The sequence below is a fragment of the Leuresthes tenuis genome, unplaced genomic scaffold, assembly GCF_036924035.1.
Source record: "Leuresthes tenuis unplaced genomic scaffold, fLeuTen1.0.hap1 SCAF_5, whole genome shotgun sequence".
NCBI classification, from domain to species: domain Eukaryota; kingdom Metazoa; phylum Chordata; class Actinopteri; order Atheriniformes; family Atherinopsidae; genus Leuresthes; species Leuresthes tenuis.
Genome location: NW_027325359.1, coordinates 2,301,408 through 2,318,476, shown reverse-complemented (window position 1 = coordinate 2,318,476; position 17,069 = coordinate 2,301,408). Strand labels below are relative to the sequence as shown.

At 38.1% G+C, this 17,069-nt stretch overlaps 1 protein-coding gene across 3 annotated transcripts in view; it reads right to left on the bottom strand.

Moving 5' to 3' along the window:
- The window catches only part of tspan9a (tetraspanin 9a), a 166,610-nt gene that overhangs the window by 10,387 nt on the left and 139,154 nt on the right, over window positions 1-17,069 (bottom strand). For all 3 annotated transcript variants that reach the window (XM_072385428.1, XM_072385429.1, XM_072385427.1), the window contains 4 exons: window positions 13,354-13,428; window positions 3,367-3,468; window positions 2,934-3,065; window positions 989-1,072 (listed from right to left, as the gene is read on the bottom strand). In XM_072385428.1, the coding sequence (XP_072241529.1) occupies window positions 989-1,072; window positions 2,934-3,065; window positions 3,367-3,468; window positions 13,354-13,428 (393 nt within the window). The remainder of the gene's footprint in view (window positions 1-988; window positions 1,073-2,933; window positions 3,066-3,366; window positions 3,469-13,353; window positions 13,429-17,069) is intronic.

Below are 17,069 nucleotides of genomic sequence, written 5' to 3'. Positions count from 1 at the left end.
GAAGAACAAAGGCCATTTTGGACTTGTTACTTCATGCTTTCTTTGTTATCGCTGCACAAGATTCTAATTAAAATAGATTAATGCAGGTGACTGCTTCTTGCTTTAATCTTAAAGGTAAGGTTGTGTAAAAATGTTTCTGTACACCCCCTATAAATTATGTATCCCAAGCTTAGAAACAGTTACTACAGTTCAACTGTTACAGCTGGTTGTTTGTGGAACATGAAAACAAGGATTTTGTTACCATTGTTTTCCACTAAGCTTACACTTTCCAAAATAAGAAGAAAAAAGGCTGAAAGGCCATATCTATTTCATAACTGCACGAAGACTGCAGGAAAAGAAGTAGTTCATGGACAGGACTTCATGTTGAGTTCGACACTAGTCGGAGTCGTCACATGACTACTGCGCTGACACTCACACAGCTGGCTCATTGCTAACTAAAGCTCACATTTGCACAGCTGGTGCATTCGCTGACTAGAGTGAACAGTCACATGAAAGCAATCCAGTGGTTGCTTTTTTTGTTCGGTCTTAAGACTTTTTTAGAACTCTACTTCCAAGTGAGTGAAAAAAAATACTTTGGAGGAAGTTAGAGAGGGATAAATGTAAAGCAGAGCTTAGGACCAAAAGAGAACAGAACCCCCAGAGGAATATCTATCAGTCCTCCCCGCAGAGTCTTTAATCTGTGACTCTGTACTTGCTCCTCTACATTCAGTATCTCGGCTCTTCTATCTTCTGACTGCAGCCCACTTGGAACAAAGCCAGGTAACTTTGAATCTTCCAGACAGGAACAGGGAGCAGAACTTCAATATTTCAAGATGTGTGGGTGCACAGAACTCCCACCGAGCACAAGTCTGAAAACTTTCTCTATTGAACAAAGTGCCAGAGAGGCCATCGAGAACATACTTTTTCTTTAACATGCTGCCACAAAACAGAATGAGCAAACAGGGAGGAAAAACAAATAGAGTCGGAAATAACTATTTCTCACTCCTACCTGCACTACCAAGATGACCATGGCTATGGTTCCCAGCAGATGCTTGTTATCATCCAGCCAACCCTCCACTTTCTCAAAACAGCCCTGCAATGCAACAAAACCTTGTAATTATCAAGATAAAAAGGAACATTTTCAGTGTGGCAGTGAAATCTGTAAGCTGCTAAGTCAGCTGGATAAAACATAACCATCCAGTTAGCATTTTTTTCTCATCAGATGGATGCATATCACATGAAGTGTTGAAGCAAGAACATAATTCATACGCAGTGACTTTTATATGCAGTCGCAGAACATATATGAGAACTGACGTGAGCACTGAAGAATACATTTCCACCTGGGTTCATTCAGAGGTCACCCACTGGCAAGGTGTAGGATTTAATGGCAGCTTCAGCAGCAAAGTGATGTCCCCTCTTGACTGCTGATGCTGGAGCAGCATACAGAACCTAACTAAACAGCATGTGGCTGTCTCCTCTGGGCAGGATTACACACAAGCTTTCAGTGATGAGATTTCCCAAAGGGTCAGCTCATTGTTCGCCTATTCTCATATTGGCAATAATATTACAGCTTTTAATCCTCTACTTTGGACCTGCTAGCAAATCACATGCCAGACCAATGGCAGAATAGAGTAGAAGTGGAGTGAGGGAGATTTTGAACACAGTGCTGCAAGGTTTTTTAGAAAGAGAAAAAAAATAGGGCTGTTGACTCATGCATAATACAAAAAAAAAATCTATTGTGGTCAGAATTAAGCGAAGAGCTGTAAAAGCAGCTATAGAGCAGATGGACCAAACATGGATTAGTTTTTTCATTTTTTATGATCAACGTGATTTAAAGAACAAGACAATGACTCGTTCATTGTGTTTTAGAGCCACATAATTATGATTTAAGGCCATGAATATTCAAACCATTTAAAGATGACATGAAACAATATGACCATATAAACTGTGCTTATGATCCCACTAGTGTCACAGTCACTGATAGAATATGAGATAAAGAGCATAATGTCAATGGCTCTCCAACCTAATCTTTTTTTTGGTCTCTTTGTTTTTTGCACTAATGTGTGGTCATTCTGTGTCTCATTGTAGCCGTTGTGTAGTTTTGTGCTCATTTTGGATCTCTGTGTATCTTATTTTTGCCTGTAGTTGTTTTGTAATTTGCTGTGGCTGATTTGCATTTCTTTGTAGTGATTTAGAGTATTTAAGCTAACATTTCCTTTGTAGGCATTTCATTTCTCAGCTTGTTAGTGTTTGTTTAGTGACTTTACTCTTACTAATTGACTTTACGAGAAATTCTCTTGGGCTGGTCTCCACAAGGTCCATTCATTAATCCGATTTATCCTTTTTAGATACTGAAATATCTGTGTAATTTGGCCTATGATGGAAAGACTACCAGACCATTTTGGACCTGAATCTTTTAACATAGATCTGTTTTTTGTAATAAGAATGCAAAAGGGCAGAGTAAATATATTTCTCACAGCTTATAAGAGAAACATTCTGGACTTGTAACTTCTAAACCTTTGATAGACAAAGTCTGATTTACATAGCATTTTTGTAATAATCCTTCTCTTTGCAATTTCACAGTTCGTCTTTATGATCAGTTTTTGATAGAGTGTGTATGATTATTCTCGATACTTAGGCTGTGAAGTTTTGGATAGGTAATAAAAAAAAGGAATCAGGCATTCTGTGGATGTGGTCTTTTTCTGTTAGTAGAAATGTTTTCACTTGGACGCGGCGCACATGTAGACGATTCTGTTTGTTAATCATCTGACAAGTCCTCTTGGTGTTCCTTTGTTTGATGAAGAGAGCTCCTGCTTGTAGTCTGTCTGAGGTTTTTACTACGCACGTGCATGCTTTTTGCATTTAATTCCATTCAATAATTCTCTCATATTTTAGTGTATTTTGTAGAACCTGGAAACAAAAACAGACTTGAATTTATGTTACACTCAACTCACCCTGTTCCAGAACATGTTGGTAGAGTTACGCCCACAGTTCTGGTAATGCTCCTGGCAGCAGCGGTCAGGAACTACTTGTTCTTTCAGGGCCTCGTGCCAGTCTGTGTATGCTATCACACCGCAGCACTTCCACTGTAAAAAACACACACACATCAGACACAGCATCTTAATACATCTCGTCAGTCCTGGTACACCTCAAATAAACTTCAAGTTAAAAAGTGTTGTGATGACTTCTTTTACTTAAGAGGATTAAAAATAATGGAACGAAGCATACTTTTTTAAAATGTCAGATTATTGCCACAGCTACAAGCTTTGAAATACATTAGCTGGAATATTTTAGCATTTATTTTATGCGATTAAACATTCATGGTAATGTTAACATTAGCATTACCTCACATCACACATAGTAATGTGTGATGTGAGGTCTACTAACCTCTGCCTGGATGATGTTCCAAGCATTTCGCAGGCCTATGTTGTTCTCTGAGTTGTAGAGAGCCAGCCCATCCTTCAGATCCTGCTTAGCATTCTCACTCACCTGGAGATGAAAAATTTAAATATTAGCCTTAGTTAGAAACCTTAGTTTGAGGTGGTTGGCTCAGCAAAAACAGTCATGTGAGTAATAGCATTCATTAGTCTTTGTTTAGTCTTAATATTTGAGAAAGCAGTTGCGGCTTGAGTGTTTGAGCGGTGCATTCAAATTATTTGCTCTTTTCAAACTCAAGCTCTCTTTCAGGCTTTTTCATACAGGTAAACAATCATCCCATTGATCGTGTTTTGCTGTGAAGTGTTTTCAGATGTTTGAGTAGCACTGTTCGTGGAGCTGACAGTTCCCCTTGAAATGACTAATCACGATGAGAAGTGCATGTCTGACAGATAATCACAATAACACTAAAAGGATAACAACAAAACAGCCTAGTTACAGGCACAGTGGCAAGAAAAAGCTTCGACAACATCGATCAATTCTGTTGCTGTCACTAAGATAAGCAAGTAAAAGATGGCAAATTTCTTGAGATAGCTCTTTAACTTTGTAGGGAATTTTTGCACTTTAAATCTTGTGCAGTTTAAATATAAAAAGGGGAAAATGTAAAGTTTGAAAATGGCAAAAATTTGGACACTACTTAATAATATCTCATTTGCTTCATAGCTTGCAAATGTTAAAGAAAAGTAAAAGTAAAGTTTGTCTTTTGGGGATTTTTGTCAATTGTTCCTTCAAAAACCTTCAAGTTCTGTAAGATGCATGGGCTGTCTTGCACGCACAATTATTTTAATTGTCATCAATATATTCGTAATTATGCTTAAATCAAGTATTGCTGGAGAAGTATTTTTCTATAAACATAGCTTTACTGTTGCAAAATAATTCTATTTAAACTTTGTCAGGCCATGAAACTTGTTTCCAAAACCCATCAGGCTTTTTTAATTGTTCCTTTGCCAGCTTTTGTTGCAGAATTTTCTGTTGCAGATGCAGGGAATCATGATTGCCATGAAAGCTCTATTTGTGTATGAGTCTCTGCAGAGAAGCAGCACTTCAGGATGCAACATTTTCAGAAAAGTCTTCTGAAGTGAGTTGAGTTTTGATAGCCTTTTTAGCCATTAAAGAAGCATTTCACTTGTGTTTCTAGTGTTTTTGGCATACCAGAGCTCAACTTGACCAATATTATTTCAGTTAATTGACATATCTTAGTTAAATTACAAAGACACAACAACCTGTAACCATGTTGCTATACCTGTGATGCTTTGTGGACACCAATTATTTTAATTTTCAGACTATGAGGCAGCTGCTTGGAGGAGCCTTGGGACAAGGTGTGAGCAGCCAGGGTCTATATAAGCTTTGGAAATTTGCATCATCTAACCTTTTCTTTCCACAGTCCTAACAAGCTACTTTCATATGTGAGACATTGTAAGAAGCAGCTGACAGCTGCCTCCCTTTATTTCACCCTAAAATAAATAAAACGAAATAATACAAACGTATTTCTTAAAAATGTTATAAAGAGTGTTTAATCAGCAAAAAAACAAAGCCAAAATTTCTTTTTTGTCCTATCAAACAATAACACTGCTTCAGAAGCTTTGACTTTTATGTGATGTCAGCAGATCTGACATGTTGTGTGTTTCTTCAATATGCCGTTCCGCAGAGCTCAAATCATTTTCCTCTTGACTGAACTCCAACGATGTGCCCAGCCCAGGGTTGTGTCATGTCTGGTGGAGATTAATATCTCATTGGATGTGTTAATGAGATACAAAATCAGAGCTTTAGCTCTCCTACAGTTTGTCGTGCCAGTGGGGACTTGCTAACTGCCAGGAAAGATTGAGAGGCTCTTCAGATATGGGGTAATTATGGCTGTGCACTAAAACATGCACTGAAAAACCATGTTCTACATCTTTACAGGCAACACAAGTCAAAATCACAACTAAAAGATCACACTGGCTCTTATAGTTAACAATACGGGTATATATATATATATATATATATACTTTAAAACTGTGCACATAAGAAAAGATGCAGCATCATGTGTCACTTTCCTCGCTTTCAGCAATTCTCTGATTTTTGTATTCATTAAGAGAGAACTGCTGCTCAACTCAGCAGTTGCTGGCTGCTAAATAAATTCTTCACTTAAAAAAGAATGACAGACAGAAACACTGAAGCAGCCAGTTTCTAATGTTGGCCTGATTTTTCTTTTAGCATAAGAAATATTCTTAATGTTACTTGACTAATCCTTGTGCAGCTCATTCTCTCTTCTGTTAATGGATCAAACCTTCCATTGACCATCCAGAAAAGAAGATAACACTTTAAAATGAGTAGCAATTTATTGGAGAAAATAAAAAGCCTAAAACCCTTTTTTTCCTGAGCTGCAAGGCATTCAAAATATGTTTGCTTAATTTTACAGCAAAAATAAACAGAATTTCTACTGTTAGTAATTAAAATTGATTTGGCAATAAAATATTTTGGTGAGCCTTAATCCTGCAAAATCTATTCAAAACAGCTTTTTTTAAGCCCTTGAAATAAGATTTGTGTAATTTTCATATCACATTGCTCTTTTTCTCTGAATAACTTCAGCCATGCAGAGGAGGATCTAAGTTGTGCACCTCAGGCTGCTGGCCCAACTATATCCGTCCTTGTTCAGGAAAATGAGATGAAGAGCAGTCTCATGAATCTCTGCCTTGTACTTTGTTTCTTTCTTTTTTCTTCCGTTCTCCATCCAAGCTATAATGTTGTTCACTCATTACTGACTCCTTGCACTAACACAGTCACTAGAGAGCGGGGCCTCCCCCCTACCACAGTTAAGAATTATCTCCTGAATCTCCAGTAGTTTCTGCACATCTCCCAATTCAAGTGTGGAAGTCTTTGTTACAGCCTGAAATGAAACCTAATGATGCAGATTTACTGCTAACGAGAAGCAGACAAATGAGTTCAGAACAAAGAAGGATTTGATCATGCAAAACTCTGACCCATTTTTCCTGGCAAAAGAAGCAGATAAAAAACATTTCTGTTGCATAAGCCTACTTTAAAACCACCATCTTGACTGAAACTTGACATTTATTCACATCTATCAAATCAACACCATACAGTGCAGAAATCTAACTCCCGGTAAATTTTCCCTGAAAGCTGCCACTGGGCATCAATGCAATATATCATGTGGCATGTTGACAAAGCCGTGAGATGAAGCTCATACTTCTCATTACATAGATAAGCTTGCGGCTTCCTCCAGGCTGATCCTGTCCACGTTCTGCAGTGCAGGACAGCACATTCATCACAGAAATCTAGTGTTCAGCTCAGCCAGCTGGGAAAACGCATGAAATTCAGAAGATATAAGAAAGTCAAGTGGCTGTACATGTTGGCAGGGTTGAGAAAGGAGTGAGCTCTCTATCCAATGGAGCTTCCTGTCACTGCAGACTAAAAAAGGATTGGCAGATTGTCTGATAAATACCTGTCTTGAAATGCTGCAAAAATCCAATACAGCCAGGTGTTAGATGCATTTTTGCAACCTCACGTATGTTGGCTAAGCACATCTGAACCCAGTGCAGACACATTACGTATTCCAGTGGGTGGACTCCCTTTTGTCAGAGCTGGAGTCCAGATCTGGTGACACACTAACACCCAGGGGAGCAGGTACATTGGGAGCTCTCAATGCTGACGTGGAGCTACGCTGAATACTCATTACCAGAGTACATGACTGTCCTGACTGCCCCAGCTTTCTAAAATATGAAAGATCTGATCTTTTCAGTGTTACATATGTGCCGCAAATCAACATCTTATTGAACAGACAGCAAAGGTCACATCTGCCATGTCGACGAGAGTTCTTTGTTTTTTTTGCCTTTGAGGAAAAATGCTGGGTAGCACTTAAAGGGTGGTAATAAAGAGCTACTCTGCTTAAGCATAGCAGCTGGAGTGATAGCTTATATTCATCACTGAAAAATCTAAATCTTTGAAAGGCGCACAGTGTCTATTTACAAGCGAATCACATCTCTGCAAAGAAGTTTTACAAAATAAAATGAAAAAGAATAAAAATGCACCATCTGTGATATAAGGTTTCACAAATTGTCTATTGTACAGGCATTATGTACAAATACAGCCAGTTAAAATTTGTTTTATTTTGGTACTCTGGCGTTTTCTGTGCAAGCTGAAAGTTTGGATCTATACATGACCTGGGCTTTATTAAAGAACCACCAAGCCTTTGATGAAAAACACGAGCTGAAAAATCTTTATTTTGCTGGCAAGTCTGGACCAGCTAAGAGCTTAGAAATTACCCTTTTAAGTGAATATGTTTAACAAAAGAACAAAAAGTTACCAGTTTACACAGTACGCTATTAAGAAGCAACATTATAATTAATTTATAGCTGCTTTCTCGCCACCTGGGCAAACTCGACAGTGTTCACCTGCAGGACTGTTGTTGCTGGCCTGGTCTTCATGTAAGGTAGTTTTTTTTACTAGGATTTGCAGTTTAAAAGTACATCTTGAGAGTTGAGAGTGAACCAGTTAAGGTGAGATGAAAGTTGGATCATCAAAACAATTAGCATACAGAGTTATGATGCTGATCAACTGAGTGGAACAGCAGAAGCAGATGATAATTGCCTGACAGTTTGTAACAGTGTGTCACAGCTTTTCTTTTACACATACAGTAGTGCTGTGTTCATATATAACATGGATAGTTTATTCAAAGACACCTTTCTTTATTGGCACCTCTATCCACCTTGTATCCTTGGATAGATACTCGGTACATAGTGTAGCACAAAATTGTAGCCATCTGTGCTCTGGAAAACGACTGGACTGCTGAGACTGTTGATGTATATTCACATTTTTATTATAAAGAAAAATGCTTTTTTGTATAGCATTTCCTTGAAATAAATGTAGATTTTGATATGGTAGATGATGTCTGCACTGTTTATTCAGATTAAACAAATGAAGGTTATGTTTAATCACTATAAATTGACTCCATAAATCAAGCATGGAATAAAACTGGATGTGGAGAACAGCCCTGTGATTCTTAGGGTTAGGGTCAACAATCCAGAGGAAATTTTTATGTATTTTACAGTTTTGGTGAATGCAGAAAAACAATTTTTACTCAGTTGCTGGAATATCTTTCGTCACTAAAAAGTGTGTTACGTTGTGATCAAACAGTAAACAATTAAGCTCCATAATTCATCAACAGCTGCACACATTTTTCAGGATAAACTGATACCAAACAAACAGTACTTCCTATTTCTCATCTAATGTCTCATTCGTTTAAACATGGCCTGTGGTCATATTCTCCTTTACATGATTATTTGATCACACACTATCAGGGCATGCTAGCTTAAACTTCCAAATCCTTTGTCTTCAGGGAAACTAAGAAGCTAACAATATTTTACTCTTGCTCTTATTGCCAAGCACTGTACAAGGGTGCCTAAAGCCCTGCAAGTATAATAAATGATGTGGAGATAAACAGCATCAGAACCAGAGGTTCCAAGCATCACATCATTAAAGAAGACACTTAATTCCCTCAGTTGCTATGCAAGTCTGTAGCAGGTAGCCTGAAGACAAGGCAGATGACTGATCCAGGAGCCCATCTCCTTCTTTGTAATTGGTCTAGAAAAATAATACATGGGCAGGGATTGAACACAACTCTGCCTTTACACATTGCAACACAAAGCCAGATGTGTCTGCTGCTTTGTTGGTTATTATTAACATAAATCAGTAATGTGCTACAGCCCTCTCTGTTCTGAAAGCTAGTGTTTCATGCAGGAACTCATTCTTTCTTCAACCCCAACATCACCGCCTCTCCTGGCTTTCTCTTTTTTTATTGCGACACCTCTTCACTGGTGTCACATTTGCCCTCTTCTGATGTTCCCTTTGGACTTTTTTTGTGTATTTCAAAAACGTTTAACACATTTTTCACATTTCCATTGATGGCTTTGATATCTCATTCCCCTCCTTCTCTCACCTTTCTTTTTCTCCCCATGTCCCCATGCATGCGCTCCTGTGCTTTGTGGTTCATCCTGCCAGGTTCTTTTTTTTCTATTCTGAGCTAATAAACCTTCACTGGTGTTCAGCTGGGTGTGTTGGGTCGAGGGAAGGCGCAATGAGGTCACAGCTTAAAAGACGGATAGCTGTAATCTGGTTTGTGGCCTAGCCATCTGCTGTAGTCAGCTGGTTGCTAACTGCAGGGCAAGCCTTTATTGTACGACGCGCCACTACATGGCATTCAATCAGAAGGCTTAACATCACCGGGTTGCGAAGGCAAACGAGGAGAACCCATGAATACCTGAAAGTGAAACTACTGGGTTAAGGAAGATGAGAGAGAAATTCTCTTTAAAAAAGAAAGACATCACGTCTTAAACGGATGGAAATGCAGCAATACAGAAGAAAATAGAGTGACTAAATAGACACTCTAAAAACATGTTCCTGGGGAAAAACAGTGCATGTTGTTATCTTCCATACATATCTTTGACAGCTTGTCACACTGAGAGATCACAGTTTGCACAAGGAGTCAGTCATGACTTAAACATGACTTTTTTGAAAGACTAAAATATCTGTTTTGCCTGTCAATACATGTTTAAAAGCCACCAACTACTGTATGTCTTCCAGACTTGTTAATAAATGCCTTGTGATGAGAGGATCAAATAGGAGAAGTGAATTAGTGATTCCTCTGATCACAGCCTGTAGCAGCGGATGAGGACAGGCTCACACAGCATACGAAATCTCACTTGAGAGGAAGAAATCGAGAGGAAAAAAGCACAAAAAGCAATTTTGCAAGGCTTTATGCGATGCACACCATTTGTCCTTCATTCAGTGTTGACATCCTTTAATTTCCAGAATACCTTATTTGGAGGCTGTCTCCAAACACAATTTCCAGAAACATATGATTTTCTGTAATGGCTTTGCCTTCCAATGGCATTTGAAGACCGATAAAGAGAAATATATTTGCTCCTGATCTACATTATTGCGGTTTCACATCCAATTGGGTCTAAACACACTGTAATTTGGCAGAGTGAGACAAACATGAAGCATGGTGGGTATGCACTTCAAGTAGTGTGAATGAGACAGTTCTCCCCAAGCAACAGAAAGTTCTTTACTAATGCAGACTCATTTCATCTCTCATTTAAGAAACCCTCAGCCCAACTTGTTTTTTTTTCCTGACTTCACGTGTGATGGAAAGGCACTACTGGAGTCCCCCTGGAGAGATTTCTTCTTCTTCTTCTACCACTTAGTTTTTTTTAAAGACCTGATCCAAATCTGAGAATGGATTGGCTGCTAAATGAATTCCTTTATCCACCTAAGAGATTAAGTTTGAGCAATACCTCTGAACAGAGGAGAATAATTAGCTGACGTCCCGAAGGACATTAAATAAATAAACAGATCTATCAATGATATGTCCTTGAAAAGCGACAAAAGAACTCAATGCTTGCTCGGCATCACACATGTGATCTTCAGCGTAAAACATTTGCAGTGAGATTAGATTAAACATAGAGGAGAATCTAGTCTGCTCATAGATGCCAGTAATATCCACAGCTTTATATATCCTCATCTGCTGTGACCTCTCAAACATTCACCTGACTCAACCTACCAGGGGTCAAGTGAAATGTGCCGGACTAATTACAGGAAGCCAACTGGAGAGGATTGGACTGAATTTAGTGGCCTAACCTTTGACCTTTCTACTTAATGGTAGAATGAAGACACTCAAGATCCTGCCTGGGAAACAACTAAATATACAAGAGGATACTCTGACCCCCAGAAGTAACTGGATAATGGATAAGTTTATCACACTAACGCATTTTATTGCTCTCATCATTTGTGTGACAAGAATGTGCCAAGAATTTTCACGCTACAATGTTTCCCCACAGCTTTGGCATTGTGTGCCTTCAGTTTTCAAACCCACTTTTAAAAAAGCTGAGTAAAACGTAAATAAATGCAATAATGTGCCAATGAAAATAGTAAAAAAGAAAAACACAAAAAACTCTATCAAATATTGAACTCAGAGAAGAGATTTTTATTTTGAAAAATAAATGCGCACTTTGAATTTTATATCTGCAACGTATAAAAAATATGACATTTTGGAACTGAGGAGATGAATTTCTGTGGTTTTGAATGTAAAACATTTTCCCATTTTTGTTTCATAGCATTTCTACGGTTCAGGACTCCCTTAGCTGTATTTCTCATTACAAAATGCTGTAAATGTTTTTAGTATTTTAAAGATCAGAGCTGCAGGGCTGCTTTTCTTGCACTTTAACTCACTCTCATTATTACGAGGTCACGTAGTTGTAACACATGAATAATTTGCTGATATAAGCATGACAAACTTAATCTGGACGGCAGCATATAGTTGTCCAGACCCTGTATAAGCAGTTAAGCATTAAAGATGCATTTACAGATGCTGGCTTTTATGCTGTCCACAAACAGAGTGTCGATTGTGTCCACAATGTTCTTCTAACCTCAAGCATGCGATCTTTAAAGCTTAACCTTACCCAAGTAATTAATAAAAAAGCGTACAACAGTGACTGAAATTGCAAGGATACGGCAACTGATTTATGAAATGACATTTCAGTGTATAATATCTTTAAAACTTCAGTGGTTAGGATGGGTGTCAATATCAGTTCTTTGGATCGTGTGCGTGGCCACACTTTCCAACTCCTCTGTGTCACAGTTTATGTTTAATCATGTGTTGTTCTGGTCATGTTTTTCCCCTGCCACCTCGGTTCACTCACGTCACCTGTCTCATTGTTCACAGCTGCACCTCATGTCACTGATCACTCCCTCCACAGTATTTAGTCCCCTGGTTTACTTTCAGTCATTGCAGAATCCTTATCACTTACTACTAACCCTTCATGCCACAGTCTTGTTTTGTCTTGCTTTGTTTCTCATAGTCTTGCTTTGTTATTTCATAGTTTAGTATTTTTGATCCGGCTCTGCCGCGCTTTATGTTATTTTTTGCCTTGTCTTGTTTTTGTTCTTGCTCCTTGTTTTTGAAAATAAATCAAGTTTTACTTTGAAGAACTGCATCTGGGTCCTACCTCTCCATCGAACCGTGACACTCTGACCACCAAATGCAAACTTTGCCCCCGTTAACCGTGATTGAACTTCTGTTTTATGATGATTTAAAGCAATGCATTGACAATGTTTCTAACTATTTTTTTTTATCTATTAGCAAGAAAAAAGCTCAACAAATCTGGTTTTCTTTTCTTTTTTTAATGGCTGTGGACCAAAATCTAAAAATTCAATTTGCCAAACAATTTCACATTTTGGCTCATAACAAGTCAGACGACGCTCCTCTTCATTCAAACAGACATATAGTATTATTCATGATCCCTCTGACTACGGAACAGTCTTCTATTCAATTCTGGTCCACATACATCATTTCTTCTGTATAGCACATTTTTTAAGCTGCCTTTTTTTCTCAAGAATTGTGTCCATCTTAAAACCATTATTCTGTATTCTGTATTTGTTCCCAGCTTTTCGACATGTCCCATGAATACAGATATAGCTCTGGATTCTTTTAAATTCCCCCTCTAAGCCTTTCTCAAGCATTCAGCCTCTGTGGAAGAAAAGTTTTTCTCTTTTTTAGGCTACCAACCTGTGGCCAGTTGACCTCATAGTTGTCATGTGTTCCACTAAATGTTTAATTATTTAATTTAATTAAACTATTCCACTATTCTGAAACATGTTACAGGCATTAAATTCAAAATGAGCATATATTTTGTTTTTTAAATAAAGAACATTTACAATTTTAATAAAAATGTCTATTTACAGTTTTCAATAGCGTTCATGGTTTGAACATAACGCAAATCATTGCATTCACTTCTTAACCTTCATGTTATACAGAACTTCTTCCAGCTACTTTTTGGAAGCACTGTTGTACTGTAGAAATTGTGGAAAAATATTAATGTGAGAAGAAAAAGTCAAGAGGTATAAAAATAAGATGCATTCCTGGAAAAAAATAAATGAACTTACCTTATCTGAGTACACAAAGAACAGGATGAGCAAAATCAGCTCTGCCAGAAGAATTATCAGCAGAACAATGAAGAACTGTTGAAAGATGGAGAGAAAGTCTTTTTTCAAACAGTTACTCTGGCAACATGATTGGCTAAAGTAATAATTTCACATTTTGGGAAACAGACATGCTCCATTCCCAGAAAAAGACAATCTTGTAGTCCATTGGCAAAGCTCAGGGTTAACACAGAAAATAAGGTTTCTTATCGAGCTCATTCATCAAAACACCTTATCTTGTTTGTTTAATCTGTGAAAAAAAAAACACATGAAAGGGACACATTGTGCGTTTTATGAGGTTATTTACTGAGCTGGAGTCTCAAATTTCTGTCTGGCAATCAAGACTCCAGGAGCTCCCATTAAATGGCCACAAAAAGCCCAAAACTTCAACAAACAGTATTGACCGGCAAGCTTCTGAGGAGATGATGAGTAGTTTTGTAACCCTCATGGAAAACTAGGCTACTGTTTCCCCTAATTTACAGTCTTTAAGCCAAGTTAAGTAAGACCAGTATCGATTTGAGAAATAAAAAAAGGAGAATTTAAGTGCTTGAGGGTTTGTGAACGTATGTGCAGAGAGTGATGGTTTAATAACTCCTGAGATTAACTTCTAACACAGCCTTGCATTTCAGACAGCTGCTCTTCCCTTCCTCCTACTTGACTCCAAGTCAGCTCAATATTTACCAACCTCTTTTGCAGCATGGGAGAAGGCAAGCGAACCTAGATTTTAGAAAACCCCATTAATTCCAAATTCATTTGGGAGGCAGGGGTTGAGCTAGTTTTTATGCCACAGCCCACATCAAATAGTTCCAGCAGTATGCTGTTGTGTGAATATCTGGGTTACCAATTTAGAGAACCACTGTTGTGCTTTCACAGTCGACTTGCCACATTTTCCTGATGCTGAACATTAAAGGGGGAAGTTTCTGCAAAGTAAATCAGAGATGCTTCAATAGCCTTGTGTGTGATTACATCTCAACACTCACATGCATTCTCAGATTTGTGGGTGTGTGTTCCCATTTGCTGCCGATTCAGGTATTAAAGAGTTGCCCTATCAGACTGATTCTTCCTTATTTTCTCACACAATTTTTGTGTTAAAAAGGACAGGCTAAAAATATAAAGCTGATGATGACTAGGCTTTGGATATTTCTAATCCAAGGAGAGCTGTGCACAAAGAACCTTCAAAGTTAACATGTCAGGATGAATGCTCTTAAGGAGATCTAAACTTACTCTGATCTTTCCACAACATGACACCATCAAACCCCATCACCTCTCCCCCAACCCCTGGGTGTGCTTGGAAGGACAAAGAATAACAATAACAGCAATGACTTCCAGACACCTCTGCAATAAACACATTTAGCGTGGGCAAACATTAAACGCCATCAGACACAGCATAAGGTCCCATAAGAACTATCACAACTGTCATATTTTCCATTAAGCCTCTTTCTCTTTCTCACCCTCGCCTCTCCCTCTATGCACTACACTTGCTCCATCTCTGTTCCACAGCAGTTAAGCAGGTGAAGGAAGCCATGTCTAACACCAAGGATTTGGTGGGGCTTTTGACTGATGCAAGAGTTTCAAGGGATTGAGCTGTTTGCGATGTTAAATACTCAAAGCCCAAACTCTGCTTCTCATTTAAAGTTCCAAAAAGTGGAATTTTTTTTGCTTTCTTTCTGCAGTGGATCCACACAAACCTCACCCTATGGGGGGAACTTCCATAATTAACTTGTGCTAGAGATAAAACACTTGTACAACTTTGGGAAAACTACAACGTAAAGACAGAGCAGTCTTTATAATGAATAATAGAACATTCTCAATTATTGAGCTCATGAATATGAAATGCCTTTTAGCATGCAATGTACATAGAGTGTAATAATGTGTCCATATATTTCACAAAATTGCCTCCTGACTGACAGTCCTTTCACCAAGCTGTGACCAAAGGCTTGAAATTACATGCATTGGTGTTAAATTGTTGAAAGGATAAATTCAATTGTTCAGCTCTAATCTAATTGGGAGCCCCAGAGGTTTGATACAACACAGACTGAACTTCTCTCGTCAGTCATCTAATCTACCTCCACTGAGGTTATGTCCAAATGACAAATACAAATACACTGCAAGCTCTTGCCAGTCTTTGACCAGTGTGTTGCGATGTAAAGGCCTGTAGAGTTGTAGTTTGTGCTTATCAAGGCATCAAAATAGAAATATATAGTTGATTTGTTTTTAGAAGTAAATGCAAATTCATCCCTACAGGAAGAAAGACATGAACAGTAGGTCAATGGTTACTTGTAATTTCACATGATGGAACAACCCTCTGGGTCACACTACTGAAAATCCGTGGGTAGCTCTTACACATGCCGTGCATGCAAGACAAGCCAACTAAAAGTGATCTGCAGGGATATGTTAGTGAATAAGTGAAATGATTTATAGCTGTCTGTAAAAAAAAACAGGTAAATTAAAAAGGTTGTTACATCAACTATTCATCTACCAAAAATTTAGCACAAAGAAGAAGTCCCATAAGTTATAAAGCCCAAAGTCAAAACTGAAGAGAGCATTCTCTTAATTCTCTTTAACAGAAAACACAGCTTATACACCGTCTCAAGCACTGTTTGAAGTCCTGCATTTTCATCCGTTTTTCTGTTTGCATCATTATGTAAGACTTTGTCATAAAGCCCGTCTAGCAGCTAATTTGGCACAACCTCAAACAAAGCCAGTTAGAATGAGGAAGCTTCTGTCGTCTACTATTATCTATTAGAACTGCTATAATCGTCTATTATATCCTTACAATGCTAACTCTACAATGTTTGAGCGATGAGCAAAACATGCCAGATGTTTTGGCTATAAAAGCAAACACAAGAGCCTTCATGAGAAACAGTAAAGACACAGTGGATTACTTAATTTTTTATGGCAATGTCTTCACAACAATAGGAAAATCTCTTTATGAGTTCTGCTGGCACGGCTGCAGCCAGTGTGGCTGACATTACCATCTGCTTGCTTCTTCTTTGTCAGAGACATATTATGTATTTTTAAATAGTAGGCAAATAATTTAAAAAACCTAACCAAAAATGACATCACCTTCCTGGCTGAATGCACTGAGCGACTTCAGCGTAGTTTTGTTTTATAGTAAGCACAACAACTGACAAAACGGAAAGTGGTATTTAAGTTAGGGCAGCAAAGCAGCTGGATTCATGTTGTGAGATTTCAAAGTATACAATTACAAGAGAGTTAATCTTGCCGGGCTCTAAGTTATCCTTTCACGACTGCAGAACAAAAGTTTAAACCAATCATCTTCCTGTACTGGCAGCTAAAGACAGGTTTTAGATCACACCTGTGGTGCCTCTTATCCACCAACTGACTCTTTGTGTGATTCATCCAAATGGTTTGAGTTAGCTTGTGACTTCAATAAAAAGATGCTTCATTCGATTACCTACTAAGCACTTTTCAAAAGTTCATGTCCTTTTTCAGTAACCTTCTAGAAGAACTTCCAAAAGGTCTAAAAAACAAACCATCTGGTCCATCCGGTTAGAGTAAAAGCTCCAACAGAGCACCTCAGAAAAAAATGATTTTTTGTTTGATCAGCACAGCACGTAAAGCTATTCTAACAGTCAATGTAATGAATCTGGAATGAAAATAATAAAGGCTACTTATTTTTAGTGTCTGCCCGCTGTGGGGTTGTATACTTATATGTA